At 36.5% G+C, this 21,766-nt stretch overlaps 1 protein-coding gene across 4 annotated transcripts in view; it reads left to right on the top strand.

The window, feature by feature from the left end:
* The window catches only part of tulp4a (TUB like protein 4a), a 175,678-nt gene extending 155,506 nt beyond the window's left edge, over positions 1 to 20,172 (top strand). For all 4 annotated transcript variants that reach the window (XM_069932188.1, XM_069932186.1, XM_069932185.1 and 1 more), the window contains one exon: positions 13,545 to 20,172. In XM_069932188.1, the coding sequence (XP_069788289.1) occupies positions 13,545 to 13,661 (117 nt within the window). In that variant the 3' untranslated portion in view covers positions 13,662 to 20,172. The remainder of the gene's footprint in view (positions 1 to 13,544) is intronic.
* The last annotated feature ends 1,594 nt before the right edge of the window (positions 20,173 to 21,766 follow it).

The following is a 21,766-nucleotide window of genomic DNA, read 5'->3' as shown; positions in this document are numbered from 1 at the left end:
AGGTTAACCACATTCCATATTTTAGTCAAGATTATTTGTATCCATTTTGCTTTGCCCATGTAGAAATTACAGCACTTTTTATACCTAGTTCCCCCATTTTAAGGTGCCATAAATGTTTGGGACAGATGTTTAATTGTTTCATTAGTGCAGGTATAAGAGAGCTTGGCCTTGCTTCCAAGCTTTTGTTCATGTTTGGAGTCTGTAGTTGCCATTTTTCAACATGAGGACCAGAGTTGTGCCAATGAAAGTCAAAGAAGCCATTAAGAGACTGAAAAACAAGAATAAAACAGTAAGAGAAATTGCTCAAACCTTAAGATTACCAAAATCTACTGTTTGGAATGTCATTAAGAAGAAAGAGCGTACTGGTGAGCTCAGTAATCAAAAAGGTGGGCCTAATGATGACAGAAGAATTCTCATCATAATGAAGAAAAATCCACAAATGCCCACCCAACAGATCAGAAACACTCTTAAGAAGGCAGGTATGAATGTGTCAATGACTACTTATAGATAACACTTTCCAATCTCTCGTATTTCCCAATTTCAAAACGTCATCTTCCCAAAAACATAAGTGACGATATTCCAAATAGCTATCTTATTAATCCAATAAATCAAACTTAATAAATGCTTTAATTAAGTAGCTTTAATTCATTGATAACAATTAAACATTTTGCATAATTTTGCAGAGATTTTCATAAACTTGAGTAGATAAAGCATACTGCATAATGATAACAATATTGATAACAATTTTGTCTGCTTGTAATAATATTCTTTAACCCATCTTTTCCAAAGTAAATCCACAATAAACTGCAATTGTTTCCATCTGCACTTTGCATAGATATCTTCTTTCTGAAATTGCCTCAGAGGCATTAAAGGTTTAGATTTAAGAAGTAAGAGACGATTTGGTGTAAGTGCCAGAAATTTAAATCAACAGAAATTTTCGTTATTGGATGACTATTTAAAATAGCGTGAATATTACACAATACGGAGTAGTTACGTGATGGTATAGTAGCCGGTCGAGTAGAACCAGCTCTCTCCAGAGAAAAGAAAAAAAAGCCCGACAAAAAACAGAGCCTAATAAACACAAAACACAGGAAAAAGAAGATAAAGTTACAAGGAAGAGCCAGGAAATGGCAGCGAAAAAAGAGAAAGCAAGAATAACAGAAAAGAGAAGAAAGAAAATCCCTGGGGGAAAAAAAAGATGACCTTACCTGCACATGGGAGCAGGGAGCCACCGTGAAGAGGATTGACTGACCCCTGAAATTGGTAGGTGCCCAGAGGAGCGGTGACCTCCCGACTGGTGGACTACAAAAATGGCTCACAGAGCCAGACAAAGGTACACAGTGCGCAAACAAAAGAAAAAAAAGACGCCAGCGGGAGGGGGGCCCAGCTGAGGGACAGACAGCAATGAGGCACCCAGCTGAGGGATGCCCAGCAACGGGACGCTCAGCTGGGGGATGCCCAGAGTAGAGAAGAGCAGGAGAGCGGTGAGCAAAGAAACGAGGGGTTGGAAGAGGGCGATCAGCGGTGGGTCGACCTGTAGCAAGAGGCCCAGCAACTGGAGGCCCGACAAAGAAACAGAAGTGGCTCATCAGAAAGAGCTGAAGAGAAGAAGACACAGACACAGAAGAAGAGAAGGAAAAAGACCAAGATCTACACAGGAAAGAAGAAGGTAAAGCAAATGGACAGATTATTGATAAAGCCTTTTTTGAAGACCAAATTAGGTCATTAAAAGAAATACTAACGTTTGAATTTAGTGCAATTAAAAGAAAAATGAAAAGAGCAGAAGACAAAATGCAAAGTTTAGAGTTGATCATGACAGAAATAGGGAAAAGAGTAGAAAATGGTGAAGAATGAAAAACTGCTATAGAAATGGAAATAAATGAATTGAGGAAAATTGGAAGAAAGAGACAAAGAAATTAAGGAGACACAGAAAATTGACATGTTGGAAAACTACAGTAGGCGAAAAAACATAAAAATAATGGGCCTGAAAGAGGGTGAAGAAGGGACAGACATGAAAGAATTTATAAAAAGATAGATCCCAAAGGTGTTGAAAGCGACAGACTTAACAAGAAAAAATAGAAAGGACACACAGAGCACTAGTACCAAAGCTGCAACCACACCAAAAGCCAAGATCTTTTTTAATAAAACTTCTAAGAGATTCAAGAAGAGAGAACATACTGGAGCAGGCAAGGAATAAAGTAAGAGAAAACAAGCAGCCATTGGAATATAAGGGACAAAAAAAAAATTTTTTTTTTTTTTTACCTGGACATAAGTTTTGAACTTTTAAAGAAGAGGAAGGAGTTCAATATGGTGAAAACGATTTTATGGAAGAAAGGCTATAACTTTATGCTGAGACACCCAGCAGTACTCAAAGTATTTATCCCTGGGAAACAAAATAGACTGTTCACGGATCCAAAGAAAGCCTAAGAATTTGCAGAACGTTTGCAGGACAGGAGACGAGATGAGGAGGAGTAACAAGAAAGAAGACTGGCAAGAAAATGTATAAAAATTTGTAATAATATAAAAGAGAGAAAATGTATAAATAGAGATTTAAAGATGAAAAAGAGAAGGGAAGGAAGGAAAGAAGGGGAAAAAAGAGCTTTGTTATATGTACAGAAAAATAGTGTTCTCTGGGGGGGCTGGGGAGGGGAGGAAAAGCGTCACTGCAAAATCGGTTGACGCTTGCGAGTATTATCACAAACCAAATGGATAAAAAAGGAAAACTTAAAAAACAATAATGGAAGAAAGGGGATAGGGGTGCTGAGGAGCCAGAAAAGAAGTGAAAACAAAGATATAAGATGGTCATGTTGAATTATATGACCATAAACCTTAATGGAATACATAACCAAATTAAAAGCAAGAGGCTACTAACATTACTTAAAAAGGAAAAAAATGGATATACCATTTGTACAGGAAACTCATCTAACCAAGGTGGAACATAACAAATTGAAGAGAGACTGGGTAGGACACGTAGTGGCAGCATCCTATAATTCAAAAGCTAGAGGTGTAGCCATACTATTTAACAAAAATGTACCAATCAAGATAAAGGAGAAAATAGCAGATCCAGCAGGAAGGTATGAAATGATAAAGTGTCAGATATACTCAGAATTTTGGAATTTGCTCAATATATATGCACCTAATGATGAAGATCAAGAGTTTATGCAAGATATTTTTTTGAAGATTGCAGATACACAGGGAAACATTCTGATAGGAGGGGATTTTAACCTTAATTTTGATCCAGTGTTGGATAAAACTGGAAAAAAACAAACAAAAAGAATTTATGGTTAAATCAATGCAAGAAATGAAACTAATGCATACATGGAGGAGGCAACATCCAAAAGAGAAGGCACAATATATTACTCGAGTACGCACAATATATACTCATGGATTTTTTTAAAACTTTATTTAAAAACAAAGTAAAATCAATAACAACAGGAAAAAAGATTTTTATACAATATAATAAACCCCCCTCCCCCTCCCCCCCTCCAGCCAGTCCCCTCAAGGGGAGCCAAAAATACATAAAACATATACAATATTTTAAGATATTTCCAAACCCATATATTCTAAATAATATGACCACATTTTAACAAAAAAAGAGTAATTTTCATGTAAATTGTTATTTTCTTCATGTATATAAATATATAAATATAAATATATATATGTGTGTGTGTGTGTACATATACATATGTATATGTATATATATGTGTGTGTGTGTGTATACACACACAAGATCTCAATTCATTATGCCAATGTACTATATTAATCTCTACATTGTCTTTCCAATTAATTGCTACACATTTTCATGCCACAGATAACGCCAAATGAACAAATGCAATTTGAAACTTATCCAACCCCAAGCCAGTCAAAGAAACCATATAACCCAACAAAAAAATCTCTGGATCTAATAGTAATTTGATTTTAAATAATTTCTCCAAAACCATCCTGACTTTTTTCCAAAATGTTTTTACCCTATCACAAGACCAAACTGCATGCAAAAAATGTTCCAGTACTTAATCCACATCTAAAACAAAAATCCGAATTACTAAATCCATATTTTTTCAATTTCTCAGGAGTCAAATATAACTGATGGAAAAAATTATAATTAACCAAACCATATCTTACATTAGTCAATTTAGTTACCCCTTCATGACACATAACCTCCCAATCCTCTTGAGGTATAACATAAGTTAAATCACTTTCCCATTTATTTCTAGATTTCTCCAAATTCGGTTTTTCCATAGTTTCCTGTAACAATTGATACATATCTGAAATAAAACCTCTCTTTGGTATAAAGGAAATCACAGATTCAAATTTCATTAACTTGGGTAAACTCATCTCTTTATCATAGTTATCCCTTATCAAAGCTCTGAGTTGATAATACACAAATAAAGAATTTACCGACATACCAAATTTCTCCCTCAATTGATTAAAAGAAAGAAACTGTCCTTCAAAACAATCCTGAATCACTTTTATACCCTGAAAATACCATATCTTTAGATACCTATTAAACATTGAAAAAGGAATAAGCTGATCTTGATATAAAGGAGTTTGAATTGATAATTTACTCTTTGTTCCTGTAACATCATTTCTTTTAACCCATATCTTTAACAAATGTTTTAATACTGGCATATCATATCCCTGAAATAAATTCAAATTCCACATATATAAACTGATGAACATCAAATTCAGAAATACAAGCTAACTCCACCTTAGCCCAACTAGGAGGCTGATTAATATCCATCATTCTACTAATAAACTTCAACTTTGTAATAATTTTGAAAATGAGACAACTGAAGTCCACCTTATGCGTATTTCCATGTCAATTTCTGTAAAGCTACTCAAGCTAATTTTCCCCTCCATAAAAATTTCCTCACCACCTTATTCAAATCCTGAAAAAAACCCTTTGAAAGTAAATACAGTATTGACTGGAATAAATATTGAATATGAGGAAAAATATTCATCTTAATACAATTTACTCGACCTATTAATGTTAATGGAAGATCCTTCCATTTAATCAAATCCATTTTAATCTTTTTCAATAGATACATAATTTAACTTGTATAAAGATTGATAATTTGCATTCATAGTTACCCCATAATATTTAATTTTATCAGACCATCTTAATTTTATAGTATTTTTAGACTCTTTATAATCCCCTTCCAAAATTGGCAATATTTCATTCATCCCAATTCACCTTGTACCCAGATAACTCCCCAAATTGAACCATTCTTGTAAATATTTCAAAGACAGTTCTGGATGTGTCAAATAAATCAATACATCATCAGCAAATAAATTATATATTCATCATCTGCAATTCTTATCCCTTTAACCTTATCATTCTGTCGAATTGTCTGAACTAATGGTTCAATGACCAATGCAAACAAGGCTGGTGACAATGGATAGCCTTGACGAGTTGGTCACGATAGTTTAAATGGCAGAGAAATTTGACCATTTGTCACCACTCTAGCAACCGAATTTTTATACAATGCCTTAACCCAGGGGTGTCAAACTCAAATTCACGGAGGGCCAAAATTAAAAACTTGGACTAAGTCGAGGGCTGAACTAAATATTTATTGAAAATTTTCAACAACATCTGCATGTTTTCTCTTCTTTCAACATATGTAATGTTAAACTTTTTCTTATTAAAATAAATGTTTAATAATAGTTTTGGATAAACTCTTTCCAGAAGCATTAACAAATGAGAAATAAAATATTCAATAAATAATATTTCTCTATAGAGGATTTGTCAAATGTTGCTAGTGTGCAGTCGAATAGTAAAATCTGAGGGCTATTGAGAATGTGGGAGAATAACATGATTCCTGAAACAATCAAATGGGTGACTGATTGTGGGCATGAACTTTAGCAGGGTTATTTGCCATGCCCTTTTTCCATTGGTACAGATATCCTTTGATTGACACACTTTTCAAGTTTTATGCCTAATGAGCTTGTATCCAGGTGCAGGACCATTTTTAACCAGGAATATATTTATCACTGTGACATGAAACTATTGGAAGATCGTTTTATCCTGAGATTAAAGTTCATAATACTTACTCAGGCCTGTGTGCAGAAGGGTGGGGTTTGCGGGTGATCGGGTTGGACAACGACAGTGCGGGGGCATTGGCTCTCGCTGCAGGGTGGCATCTCGGCGGATCAGCGGCCCCGTCACCATGAGTCGCGGGTCGGCCTGCGGTAGGGAGGGGGAGTGGGCAACGGTCCTGGCGAGGTCAGGCCCCCCCTGAGTTTCTGCTGGACCCCCTTGACCTGCTGAGTTTCTGCCGGACCCCCCTTGACCTGCTGAGTTTCTCCCGGACCCCCCTTGACCTGCTGAGTTTCTCCCGGACCTCCCTTGACCTGCTGAGTTTCTCCCGGACCCCCCTTGACCTGCTGAGTTTCTCCCGGACCTCCCTTGACCTGCTGAGTTTCTCCCGGACCCCCCTTGACCTGCTGAGTTTTTCCCGGACCCCCTCCCCTTGACCTTCTGAGTTTCTCCCGGACCCCTCCCCCTTGACCTGCTGAGTTTCTCTCGGACCCCACTTTGACCTGCTGAGTTTCTCCCGGATCCCCCTTTGACCTGCTGAGTTTCTCCCGGACCCCCTTTGACCTGCTGAGTTTCTCCCTTCTGGTGTTTTTACGAGAACCACAGACTTTCGCTCATACATTGATGAGGGGGATCAAGGGCCAAACATTGTCAGGTACCTCTCTGCTGGATAAAGGATACGGTTTAACCCGCTGAGTTTCTCCAGTGTTGGGTTTTCACGAGGTAGAGTCAAAGGGCCGAAGGGCCTGTTTCTGATCTGTAATGTTCTACGGACCTTGCTCTTCTTTCCGTGCCGGTGTCCCAGGACCTTTCCAGGGGAGTCTCCGCGCTCAGTACCGCGCTGGGATCCCGGTCAGCAGTGGAGGAGCAGGTGAGCGCAGCTAATCCCGATCCAGCCCGCGCCACTCCCGAGATTGGCGGGGGGGTTGCACCCTACCTGCCCGACCAGCCTCGCTATCCATGTGTACTCCGGGCACCCGCCACTGGTCCGCTGGGAAGGCGCAGGGCGGCCGGCGCCCCCATCGTCCAGCGGGGAGCCCCAATCTTCCCTCCGGCGTCCCGACTCCATCTGCAGCTCCAAGAAACGCTGTGCCACTGGGGTTCTGGGCGCTGGGAAGCGGCCTTGGCTTCCCCTGACACCGGCCAGGCCGCGCTGCGGTGGAGGGGTGGGCGGGGAGACACGACAGCGTGTTTATAAAACCACCCACCACTACTTTTCAAGGACCAGGATTTTTCTCTCTCTCTCACCCTGGGACACAGCGGTTACTGTGCATGCGCTATACTGGCGCGGCGGCCAGCGGGCCACCTCTAATACATTTTTGATATGATCTTGCGGGCCAAATTTGTCCCACGGGCCAGAGTTTGACATGTGTGCCTTAACCCAACCAATAAAAAAAGGCCCGAAATTAAATTTCTCCAACACCTTAAATAGAAATTTCCATTCAACCCTATCAAAAGCTTTTTCTGCATCAAGTGCAACCACCATTATTGGTTGGTTGGGATGCTGCCTCGATGCATTGATCAACGTTATCAATCTAAAAATATTATCAGACGCACTTCTATTCTTAATATAACCTGCTTGATCTGTATGTACTAACTGAGGTAAATATTTAGCAAGTCTATTCGCCAATACTTTAGCCACTATTTTATAATCCACATTTAATAAAGAAATTGGTCAATACAAAACTACATTCAATGGATCTCTATCTTCGGAATCTCTGTAATTATCGCACTAGAACAAGATTCTGGTAGTGACTGATCTTCAGTTATTTGTTGCAACACATCCCTAAATATAGAAGATAAATCTTCATAAAACACTTTATAAAATTCCACTGAAAATTCATCATCACCTGGCGACTTTCCATTCAGAATCTTTTGTATAGCTTCTTTAATCTCAAAATTTGTAAACTGAGCTTCCATTTCCTTTATCTCTTAAAACTGGTAGATTTAACTTGGATAAGAAGGATTCAATAGAGCCATCATCCTGTTTTCCCTCAGAAGTATACAATTTCTGATAAAATTAATAAAATTAGTCATTAATTTTCTGAGGTTTATAAGTAACTATTGAATTCTTTTTAACAGCATTAATAGTTATCGATACTTGTTCTGTTTTTAATTGCCAAGCTAATACCTTATGAGCCCTCTCACCCAACTCATAATAACGTTGCTTGGATCTTTGAATTAATCACTCATACTGATATGTTTGTGAAGTATTATAACGTCATTTCAACTTAGTTAATGCTGCTTTCTTATCTCTGTAACCTTCTTCTGAAATTCCTTTTCCAATTCAGTAATTTATTTCTCCAATGCCAAACTCTCCGCCAGATACTGCTTTTTTTACTTTTGTAGAATAACTAATAATTTGACCACGCAAATATGCTTTTAAAGCATCCCACATTACAAAATTACTATTTACTGAATTAGCATTTTCAGCCAAAAATAAAGAAATCTGTTCGACATACTCAAGGAGTGATATGTTTTTGTTGTCGGCCCAAATTTAAGGGAGAGTCATGAAGACTGAAAATAAAGCTAGACTACTTTCAGATCATTCACCCCTGCTATTAGCAATAGAACTGGAGGACATCCCACCAAGAACATATAGATGGAGGTTAAACCCCATGCTACTTAAAAGACAGGAATTTAGAGAGTTTATTGAATGCCAAATTAAAACATACTTTGAGATAAAGACAGAATCTGTAAAAGATAAATTTATACTATGGGATGCAATGAAAGCCTTCATCAGAGGACAGATAATAAGCTATGTAACTAAGATGAAAAAGAAATACAATTGGGAAGTAGAACAGTTGGAAAGGGAGATAGCAATTACAGAAAAAGAACTAGTGAAAAGGGAGGATATAAAGAAAATGAGAGTTGATGAACAAAAAAAAAACAAAATATTACAAACGTACAAGGTGGAGAAGAACATAATGAAAATAAATCAAGAGTATTATGAATTGAGAGAAAAAACACATAAAATATTGGCCTGGCAACTTAAAACAGAGCAAGCTAAAAGAACCATATTGGTGACAAGGAAAAAGGATAAACAAATCACATACAACCCAATAGAGATCAATGAAAACTTTAAAGAATTTTATAAGCAACTATACCAAACCGAGAATGAAGGAAAAAACGATAAACTAGACAAGTTTTTAGCTAAAATCGAATTGCCGCAATTGCAAGTAGAGGATCAAAGTAAACTGATAGAACCGTTTGAAATAGACGAAGTACAGGAGATATTAAGAAAGCTACCAAACAATAAAACACCAGGGGAGGATGGATTTCCAATAGAACTTTATAAAACATTTAAAGAATTATTAATCCTGAATCAGGTGGAAGAAACACAAAACTTACCAGAATCATGCAAGACAGCAATAATCACAGTAATACCAAAGACGGGGAAGGACTCATTAACACCAGCATCATACAGACCAATATCCTTACTAAAAGCAGATTATAAGAGAATAGCAAAATTATTAGCAAACAGATTGGCCAACTGTGTAACAAAAGTAGTAAAACAAGATCAAACTGGATTTGTCAAAATAAGACGAGCAGCAGACAATGTTTGTAAATTTATTAATTTAATTCATGCACCTCAAGGGAATAAAAGACCAATGGTGCTGGTTGCATTAGATGCAGAAAAAGCCTTTGACAGGGTAGAGTGGAACTACTTATTTAAAGTGTTACAGAAATTTAATCTGCTAGAAAAATATATTAATTGGATTAGGGCATTATATAATGGACCATTGGCAAAAGTAGTGGTAAATGGATATGTATTGAGCCAGTTCAAACTAAGCAGATCAACTAGACAGGGATGACCATTGTCCCCCTCATTGTTCGCCTTGGCAATAGAACCATTGGCAGAGCTGGTAAGAAAGGAAAATAAAATAAAAGGAATAAAAATAAAGGAGAATGAGTATAAAATCAGTCTATTCACAGACAACATCATAGTATACCTAACAGAACCATAGAAATCAATAAAAGAGTTATACAAGAAATTGAAGGAGTATGGAGAAATATCTGGGTACAAGGTTAACACAAATAAAAGTGAAGTGATGCCAATGAGTAATATGGATTAAACAGAACTCAAAAAAGAATCTCCATTTAAATGGCAATCACAAGCGATACGATACCTTGGTATCAGGATAGACAACAACCTAAACCACTTGTACAAACTAAATTATCAACCATTAATAAGGAAAATACAGGAAGACTTGGAAAATTGGAAAGAATTACAGCTGACTTTGATAGGGAGGGTGAATTGCATTAAAATGAAAGTATTCCTACAGGTACAATACTTATTTCAAACGTTACCAATTCCCTTAACGGAGAAATTCTTTGCAGAACTAAGGAGAATAACAAGGAAGTTCTTATGGAAAGGGAAAAAATTGAGGGTAGTGCTGGACAAATTAACAAAGAGGTATAATCGAGGTGGATTGCAGTTACCAAACTTCAAAAATTATTACAGACCTGCGCAATTAAGGTACTTATCAGATTTTTACCAGACGGGTGAAAAACCAGATTGGATTAGGATAGAACTAGATAAAATAGGAGAAAAGATACTGGAGCATATACTTTATAAATGGGATGAAAAGCTGGTGCAATATAACAATTCATTTACTTAAAATATGGAAGAAGATGCATGTAGAAAGAAAAAAGATAAATTACCAAATGCCAAAAATGCTATCGACGCAAAATCCACTAATCCCTTTTACAATAGACAACTTATTTTTTTAGAGAATGGGAGAGAAAAGGAATCAAGAGAATAGAAAATTGTTTTTTGGGAAATAATTTATTAACATTTGAACAGTTGAAGGACAATCACAGAATTACTCATCAATTGAAAGCTTATTTAAAGGACAAATTGGGAAGCAGGTTGAGACTACTAGAAGGAAGCAGCTTTGAATATGTAATTACAGACACAATGATAAAAGATTTATAACAAACATGTAGATTAAGCTGCAATGCAAGGAAAATGATGAAATAAGGTACAAACCTAAACAAAGATGGGAAAAGGTTTTAAAGATAAAGAACGAACCATGGGAAAAGTTATTTTCTGGAACTATGAAAAACACAATAAATACAAGGCTACATATGATACAATATAATTGGTTACACAGACTATATTATCACCCCTCAGAAATTAAAAGAGTGGGACCCAACAATATCAGATAGATGCTTTTGCTGTAAACAAGAAATTGGAACAACAATACACGCAATTTGGGCATGCACAAAAGTGAATACTTTTTGGGAAGAGCTAAATCAGATATTAAACAAAATCACAAAAAAAGACACCAAAAAATCCAGAAATTTTTCTTTTTAATAATATAAGTAAAGAACTAGGTCTCAAATTGGATGGAGCCCAAAAAAGATTCATTATGATAGCCTTAGCAGTAGCAAAAAAATGTATAATGTCAACTTGGAAAATGGTCGACCAGATAGCCAGAGCTGGTGCCACTATCAGATGCTTCCATAGAAGCATGTGCATAGGCTTTAACCCGAACACCTTACATCGGACAGGGGGGCCCAATTCACTTCTAGTCTGTGGACCGCCCTAGCCCACACCCTGGGGATCCAACTCCACCACACCACAACATATCACCCACAGGCCAACAGGTTGGTGGAGAGATTCCACAGATACCTTAAGGCAGCCTTAATGGCACGACTAACCGGACCTAACTTGGCCGACGAATGCCCTCGTGTCCGGTGAGTCATTCTGCTGAGTTAGTCTATGGCACATCCCTAGTTATACTGGGCGAATTCGTGACGGCCCCTGAGGACTTAGGGGAGCTTCTGGCGACCACATTGTCCCAACTACGCGAGCACCTAGGCACCCTGGCCTCTACTAAACCTAGACCCCATGGCCAATCCTGCATTTTCATCCCAAAGAACTTTACTGACTGTAAATACATGTTTGTTTGGCGCGGGCTCACCAGCCACCTCTACAGTGGCCTTACAAGGGGCCATATCGTCAGGCACAACAACTCCACCTGTGTTTTGGATATTGGCGGTAGGGAAGAGACTTCCACACTTGACTGGTTGAAACCGACCTACTTTGACCAGCCCATCATTCACCCAACCCCATGGCTCAGGGGTCGACCTCCTAAAAACAGTGCCCCGATTACCGGTTCTTGGGGTGGGAGGTCGTGTAGTGGCCTGCTCCTTGGGCTGACACAGGAAATGGCCATTGAACACAGTGACTGGCAAAACATTGTGTGGGCTGAAACGTCTGTTTCCATAGGCCGCCGGCAGAGCGGTGAAACTGGCCAATTACCACCGGTGGATTGCAGAGGGCCCAATCAGGGCCCGAGCATCCGATGTAACCGATCGGCAGCCGATCCACTCAAGCCAAGTCCTGGTGGTGAAGCGGCCAAGCTGACTATAAAAAGTAGAGCTGCCACTGAATAAACTCAGTGTCGAATACACTCTACTGGTGTGTGTGTCTTTCTCCTGCGGATTCGAGCTACAGCTTTAGGGCTATAACTGAGAGCTATAACACCTAGCTGTAGTTGTAGCGACCACGCTACAGGCCATTAATGTCTATTATAATTAGGAGCCGGAATGTAAAGGTTAAAAACCTTGTGTTTAATTTTGTGCCTATCTCTTTAAGAGACTATTGTTTGTAGTGTTACCATAGTGACTATGATGTAATATGACATAATATCTGTGCAGACTAATGGCTTGCTCGTTATTCTTCAGGATGTAGAAGGCATGAGCACGAGAAATTTTTCTTTGCATTTCTGTGTTTCTCTTTAAATTTGTTTATATTATTATGAATCTCTTTAAAGTTTAAGCTTCTTTATATATGTTTTATATCTATAATTATACAGCAAATGTTTTGTTATTCATCATTATGAAAGGCTTAAAGCAAAGTTATGCAAAACGTTTGTCTATTTTATCAATGAATTAAAGCTTCAGCAGCCACAGAGTTGGATTTATTGGATCAAAAAGATTGAAATTTGGAATATCATAGCTCATCCTTTTGGAAGATGATGCTTTGAAATTAGAATATATTAGAATAACGAAAATGTTCTCTTAATATATATACTATTGCTATGTTCCAAATACTATGGTGCCCTGAAATGAGGGACCTATGTATAAAAAGTGCTGTAATTTCTACATGTTCAAACTAAAATATATACAAATAACCTTGAATAAAGTCTGGAATGCGCACTTTAATCACATGTGAATTGTTTGATTACAAATTGAAAACTGGAGCACAGGGACAAATAAAGGAAAAATGTATTTTTGTCCCAAACATTATGGAGGGCACTGTATTTATGCATTTTGCAAAATGGACTAAATGATTGCTAAAATGCTTCAGAAATTATCTTTGAAACAATTTTTATTAACCTGTTCATCCAAGTTCTTTTGGAAAGAATATGTCACTAAAACTAAATTTGGAAGTATTGTACATTGAATGTGCTTTGAACCTCTGCCTAAATGAGTTTTATTCAGTATTATTAATGTAATATCTTCACAATAATCTTATTTTGTTTATTTTTTTTAGGTGATGCAGTTTGGAAGGATTGATGGCAATGCATATATCCTAGATTTTCAGTATCCGTTTTCTGCAGTGCAGGCTTTCGCTGTTGCACTGGCAAATGTTACACAGCGACTGAAGTAAATGGGAGGAGCCAAACTGCTTTCTGGATCTGAGGAGCAAAAGATGCCAGCATGCACATTGATTGCACTGTGACTGAAAAGGTCTGGATAGCTGTGCAGTGCTACCTTTCACTTTAGAGCATCACACTTCACCTGTTTAGTCTTGATTTAACAGGGAGGGAAAAGAGCATGCTTCTCAGATGCATGCTAGGATGATTGCAGTTCAGAGAGCTTGCTGCTTTGTAGACCTTTGCAGCAGATTACATGCTGCACTTTGCTTATCTGAATAACCCAGTAGAATAAGTTTACCTGTTGACTAGACTGCCTTATATTATGGTGTTTTTTTTTCTTGCAACAATTACAGAAATTTGCTTTCTCTGCAATTTTTAATAACACTAATAATACTTGAATAATAAAGATTCTTGGCATCTGAATGAGCAGATATGACATAAATAGGTAGCTCGGGTTGTGTCAATACTTTTAAGCACTGGAAAGAGCAATTTAAGGAGCTTATATAAAAAAAAACTTCCAAGAGAGTCTTTAAACAGTGTTTTGAAGCAGTTTGTTTTAGTATTCATTGCTTTGAAATTAACGTCTTGTGTATTTAAGCTATTTTAGAGGTGACTATCAAAACATGAGTTATTGAGTTGGACACATTGAGATTTTGTTAGCAACTTTAAAACTTTTCAAAATAATTTTTATTTCTAGTGATGAGTTGCACATGTATCTTTAATAGCAGATTGCTTTCCCAATTGACAAGTAACCCACCATTTTGGGGTCTGTCTGTAAAGTAGAGGGACTGAATGCACCTAAACTTGCATGGTACTTTTACAGAATGCTGGACTGCAGTAATTTTTTCTATATATATTTTGGTTGAGTAGCTTGTTTTGTGAGGTTTGGTTTAGACAGTGATGCAGGTGTGAGGGTGAGTGAGTTATTGTTAAAAGCTGTAGTATTTGATGTCTCAAGGTTAGGAAAACTAGAAGATGGTTAAAGTTTAATGCAATGTAAATTCATGAATACTTTAAACTTAGCTTTAGAATATAATGTTCAGCCACCATAAAGAGTTAAAATGCAAACTCATGTGCTTGAAAATACTAGGGTTTATAAAACCTGAGGAACAGTTTGTTCTACTTGCTCAACAATATTTTCCTTTTGTTAATTGGTTTGTTGTTTAGTGGCAACAGTTCCTTGGATTTCATAGACTCTTGTAGCACAAAAATGGACTATTCAACCCAGTAGGTCTCTGCCAGTTTGTGCTCTATATTACTATTTCCCATCATTCTTATCCATCTCATTAACACCAGCAATCCCTTCCTCCTTTTCATATTTGTTTTGTTTCTCCTTAAATGAATCATTGCTGAATCGTTCCATGGAGCGATGAGTTCCAAAGTGCCACCATTCTTAGAGCAAAGAAGTCTCTCCTGAATTCTATTATAGTTTTTCTTGTGTTTGTTGCACCATTAAAAGAAATATTTGTGTTTTCTCTCACTCTCACTCTTTCTCACACGCGCATGTACACACCCAGGCACACACACACAACTTTAAGACATATCAAGTTTACTCTCACTTTTATAAATAAAAAAATATGCTGCTTTATCATTTTGTAACAGAGATTAAGATTGTGCATTGTACTCTAACGAAGTTTCTACACAAACTTGGTGTAACTTCTCTACTCTTAAATTTTGTTCCATCAAATTTAGACCCATTCTTGTACTTACACTTTTCATTTTTAATAATTTGCAACCAAACACCATGAGATCTCTTTGTTCAATCACCCTAATTAGAATCCTGCTTTCCACGGGGAATGTAGATTTTTTTAAATTTATCAAAATGAACCACCTTGTATTTAACTCTAAAATAAATTTTCCATTCACTTGCCCATTCACGAACACTATTGTCACAGTCTCTCCATGCAAACAATACCACCTAATTTAGTATTACATATAAATTTTGATACTGTACTTCCATTTCTCAAATCCAGATTTCTTATGAATAATGGTCCTACAGTTGATCCCCATGAAACATCATTTCCCACTTTTTATTATTACTGATTTTCCTCTTCTGCTCTTTTAGTTATTTGCAGTTAATTAACTTTAAAAAGCGTGAGTTAATTAACAGGTTACTCGAAGAGCAAAACTTCATTAATCCCCTTGTCGAGAAACAAATAAACTGCTATTATCATTTTTCACAATTCACACTATGGGTTTAGTAGCTCAAAGAATCACCTTTAAACTTGGAATAATTGACAGTTCTTACCCTAGGTCATATTGAAGTTTTAGGCTGGACTGATCCTTTGTATTCCAATATACTCTTATTCATTTTCTCCTTCAGTGCAAAGAATATATGAATGCCCATAGACCTGCTGAGCCTGTATATTCTATCCACTAAATAATTGTGTTTATGAGGTTGAAAGGTTGTACACTTTGTTGCAGAGACAATTTATGTTCAAAAACCCAGGAGAAATGTTTAATAATCCTGATGAGCTTTATTTCCCCCCCCCCCCTCTTTGCACTGGTTCCTTTATTTTGAAAAAGGATAACATCCAATGTTGGTCAGAAAATAAAAATAAAGATTTTATTAATCTACATTATTAATAACCTTGTGTTCACATAGCATGTTTGTACAAGTGAAAAGGTAACAAGGATTTTATGTTGTTCCATCTGCAACATAGTGCTTTGATTTTTGTAACCAGCGGTAATGGAACTGCTCAAAATTACACCGTAATTCTAGCTGTGGAGTATAATTTGCTTTCCACTTTTATTTTGTTTTGATTCCACTTCATCACTTGATAAATTTTATTGTCTCTCAGTGAAAATCTCAAAGCAACTCACCCACAATGAGCCTTGTGGTATGGCGCAAATCATAAACTGCTGGGGCTGGAAGCACTCAGCAGGTCAGGCAGCATCTATTAGAGAGAGAAAAACATTTCAGGTCAATGACCTGTTGTTCTAGTGTTAAGTGTGTGTTGTGCTTGCCACTGGTAGAACACAGGAGCAATAACCATGACTATCCACCAATGCCTGTTTCACAAATAGTAGTAAATTAATGATGACATTTGAGGCTGCAATAGGAGGTTTTGCTTCAACTTGATCCTTGGAGGTATTCTACCTCAATGCTGAAAGAGATGAATCTATTCCATCTGGGAAAGGTGTGGAGTATATTCAGGACAGACAGCAATAGATTTTTTGGTATCAAGGGAGATAGGCCTAGTGCTGAGATAAAGAATCAACCATGATCATAGAACAGCAAAGCAGAAGCAAGGGCTTAATGGCTTACTCCTGCTGTTTCTTGCGTTCTTAAAGAAATAACTACACGTGAGCATGTGTATCAGTCTTAAACTGTAAGGAAGACATTTACATGAATCACTGCTACCACTATTTTAGTAATGAACTTTTTTTAAATATGGAGGTATTTTTCAACATCAAAATGGCTGAGTGATAATGCAAGTGGCCAATGTTAAAAAGGCTGGAACTTTGGGGTTCAATAATGTATTGTTTTACATTTAAAAGCAATACAATATTTCAATCCTCCCCGCCCCCACCTCAAGTTCCAGCTAATGTTGGTTTTGTACTCAATGTTGTCTAATACGCAAGTTTATTATAAAAGATATTTCCTATCAGAAAATAACTTTTTGGTAGAAATATCTCTTTGACCTAACTTTATAATGTCATTTATTGTAAAGTTATCCAGATCCTCAGCATTTAGCAAAAATGTAAGTACCGGTCTATATGTTTTTGGTATCAAATACCAGGATTACAGGAGCATAAACCTGCTATTTATAATTTAATGTGGTAATGCTACTTTTTAGATGTGAACATCCATATTCAGCTTACACCAAAAAAAACGCCACAAACAAAAATATGCACCTGGTTTGTTGCAAGTATTTCCTATTATGTATACCCCATTTTCTGTGTTTATTTCTATATCAAGAAATATTCTATAACAACAAATATAGAATATAAATATGTATTGATAATAAATTTTGCATTTTTTTGTTTTCAATAGGTTAAGTGTTTTACCCAAGAACATTAACAAACTTCGCTGAATCCATTAAAAAAAAACTTTTTAAGATTATAACTTTAATTAGAAGTCACAACCCAAAATTCAGAAGAGTGGTGACATAAGCTAAAATTTGTATGATTTTTGAAGGACAATAAATAGGCTTTGGGTGGGGGGGGGGAATGTCTATTCTGCATGAATATATTTGCTGTAAATGAGTCAGTGACACCTTTAAGTTGTCACTTTAAGCTTGAAAGTGACTAACTTTAAGTTTTGGGAAATTTGTTACCTTAAACTCAGAGATGCAATGAAGAACAAATATTTTGCATTTGCTGTATCTCACTGGTATGTCATCCAGAAAGACTGTAAAACTCAAATTGATGATTTGGAAAATTATCCAACCCTTTTGTATTGAGTTTTGCACATATCTGCAACCAGAGATTTAAAATTCAGTGCGAATATCATCAAAATCTACCCCATTTTGTATCTTGAACCTTTATCTAGAGCAGTGAAATTTTAATATGATTCTTTAAATAAAAAAGAAACATCTTCAGATGCAGAAATGTTGAGTGTTGAGCTCAGTAACTTGAATAATGTTTGCAAAATTGGGTTTACTAGATGGGTGTGGCTTGAATTGATGGTTCTTTATATATATAAAAAAATTCTTTGTTATTTCAGGGCTTAGCACAAAGATTTTGAATTATGCACTAAAATGAATATCAGGACAGGTGCTGCTGGAACTTTTGTATCTACTCTACAGTTTAAGCGCACATTTTCACACTAGGTCTCAATGTTTTTGGACAACATAATGATTTGGATACCATGGGTCAAGTTATGCATTTTTTCATGTTTTAAAAAAAAAGTTGTACCTCCATCTTCAAGCTAAATATTCTATTCGCTGTGCTGATGAACTCCAGATGTGTGTGGCAAGTTAGGATAGAAATGGTTGGTCCTGGCCACAAAAACGCATACTGTTGCAAAAAAAAATGTGGAGAATCAAATAAAGTTACTGGGTTTGCTTTCAGGTGATTGATACAAGAAGATTATAAATTTTTGTGTTTTTTTTTCATCTGTTACCTTCAACAGTCAACATGCCTTCTGTAGTGCTAAGCTATAGAAAAATCACCTATTTTTCTACAATATGTTCAAAGCTGTGTAATCTCTTCATTGAAAAATGTCTTTTGGCTCCAGTTAAATCTGGATTTTAAAACTATCAAATGAAACTTAACTTTTAAATTCGGATACAAGTTAAAATATTTTAAGGACTTTGCATCTCAAAAATGCAATTACACTGCAATTTCCAAAACAAAAAATTCTGGCAAGACAAGAATAAGTTAATAGAGTAGTTTGTCAAAAGTTTTTCTTGATGGTTTTAAATCTGATAATTAAGCCTACTAAAGTGGTTCTAATTTGCACAGATTTCTGTGCACTGTATTGATGGATTATTTCCTTTTACTTCGGTGTGCAATATTTTGAAACCCCCTTTTATTTTCTCATTTAAATAAAACAATGCAGACCCTTGTTATAAATAGGAAATTAGTTTGCTTTAGTGGTTTATGGGATTTTTTACATGATTATTGGTGGATTTTATAAACAGTTTCTGTATTTAATTATTTATAAAGAATGTTTCTGTAACTAATGTTGGTTAGAAATTTTGGGTATTCTTTAAATTTGTTATTGTTGATGCTTTGTTTAAATATCATTAAGGGTTATGTGCTACAGAGGTGTAGAATGCATTTGCATTCATACAGAAGTTATTACTGATTATTTAGTATGTTAGAACTGCACAGATTGGCTGTAATATTTGTATGGGTCTTAATATTTCTATATTTTGTCTTTTCTGTTTTTCTGTCCTGACTTCACTTTATTGGCCAGCTTTCAAACAGTGGCTTATTGTAGAATGATGGCATTTCACTTTTGCATCTATTCAGATCCTTAGAGAATCTACTAAAGTATCAGATTCAGATGATTAGATTTGATTTAGAAAGCTTCAGAGACTTGGCTTTCAGAGTGTTGTGTTTGTGTAAATGGTCTCAAAGATAAATTCCACTGTATGCTGGGTATAAAAACTGCAAACCAGATTTGTCACTACTGTACCTTTTTTTTAAATCAATGTGCTGATATTTCATTTTCTATTATGAAACTGCACCTGTTGGTGTAGAATTTGACTGAATATTGCCCAATTATTTAAAAAGTTTGAAAGTTAGACTTCTGCAAAATATTAAATCATTAAGCAGTGCAATTGTTTGAAATATGTACTGCTCAGACTCCTGCCTGCAGTGGGGCACCTTTATACTGGTTTTATAAGGTACTGATTTAGCAGATTGAAAAAACTGCCATAATTTTTAATGAATTATGTAAGCATTAAAATGTTTGATTGTGGCTTACTAATTAAAATTTGCAAACTTGGATGTAATTATTTTCATTGCTGGTTTTGTAAATTTCCTTGTGTGCATGTTTCATTTTTTATTGTTTTATCTAAAGACCCTCTGTAAGGTTCCAACAGATGAATAAATGGTGTGTTTCTAACAGATGTATTTATTTTTAACCTGGTTGAATGATATCTTGGTATAATTTGTCTACAACAATCAATTCTTTCAGAGTCCTTCTTAATGCACTGGTCAATAATAACACTGGTCAACAAAAATTTTTCTTTCTGAACATTTTTGGGTGTATTTTATGGATTTTGGCTACTGATTACAAAAATCACCTTAAAATTTTCCTATCATACCATTTTTTTAAAGAAATAACATTTTTGTGATTTCTTGGCATATTTTAAGTCTACTTAAAGTCTTCCAACAGGACCCACTCTTGACCTAGTTCTGTTGTCCGATATATCTATTAACAACCTGGTATTAATTGATACCTGTGTGTTGGCCCATACAGCAGTCACTTTCAACCTAGCCCTGCCTCTCTCCCAAACAAACCTAGTCTTCCTATATGCTACTCTCGCAACATTAACTCGCAAACCACAAATAGGTTCTCAGAGGCCCTTATAGCTGCCACCACAGAGATGCCCCCTCCTCACCTCAACACAAAGGAACTTCTGTCCCTATTTAATACCACCTGTTCTCCTATTCTGAATACTATAGCCCCACTCAAGGAGAAAAAAAACATAAGCTCAAGTCTACACCTTGGCTCAATAATATAACCAAAGTCGTGAGGAGGGAATGCAGAATGGTCAATTATAAGTGAAGCGAAACAAATTTCCTTTGAAATTCTGAAAAACAACCTGCACACATTCCAAGAAACAGTAAAGGCCAAAAGAACAAAATATTTTGCCAACCTAATTTCCAACAACTCCCAAAATTCCATGATCTTGTTCAATACCATCAACTCAATCATTGGTCCCACACCTAACACCAACTCTGATGCTTCCTTTACCAAATGCAAAGAGTTTTTAAAATTCGAGAACATCAGAACCGACATTCCCCCTTCCACCCGCAATCTAAATATACCACAGCTCTCTTTATCCAATCTGGTCAACATGGGCAAATTTTCATCCTCGTCTGCCACCCTTTCCTATGGGGTCCCACAAGGGTCTATTCTGGGCCCCATTCTCTTCTTATGCATGCTTCCCCTCAGCCATATCCAAAACATGGCATCTCCTTCCACTGCTATGCTAATGACACCCAATTCTATCCTTGAAGCCCAACAATCAAGCAAAGATGACCAACCTCATCGACTGTCTGGAGGACATAAAGTGCTGGATGACTCAAAATTTCCTACATCTAAACAAAAGCAAATCAGAGATCATTCTATTGGGCCCCCCAACTCCACCAAAATTGTCACCAATACCCTTGGCAATTTAGCCAATCTCATTAAACCATACATCAAATCCCTTGGTGTGAGATTTGATTTCACCATCAAATTTGATAAACTGTCAATGCAGAAGTGAAAGCTAGCTTTTACTAGCTCTGCGGTATTGCCAAAATCAAATCACTGAAAGACCTTGAGGAAGTTATCCACACCCTCATTTTCTCCTGTTTGGGCTACTGTAACTTTCTTTACACAGGAATTAGTCAGTCATCATTATCCCGTCTGCAATTGGTTCAGAATGCATTAGCAAAGCTCCTGATAGGAGCCAAGAAAAGGGACCATATCACCCCTATTCTCACCTCCCTT

Source organism: Narcine bancroftii, chromosome 4, assembly GCF_036971445.1.
Source record: "Narcine bancroftii isolate sNarBan1 chromosome 4, sNarBan1.hap1, whole genome shotgun sequence".
Taxonomy (NCBI): domain Eukaryota; kingdom Metazoa; phylum Chordata; class Chondrichthyes; order Torpediniformes; family Narcinidae; genus Narcine; species Narcine bancroftii.
Note: the sequence above shows the minus strand (reverse complement) of the source record. Positions and strands in the feature narration are given on the sequence as shown.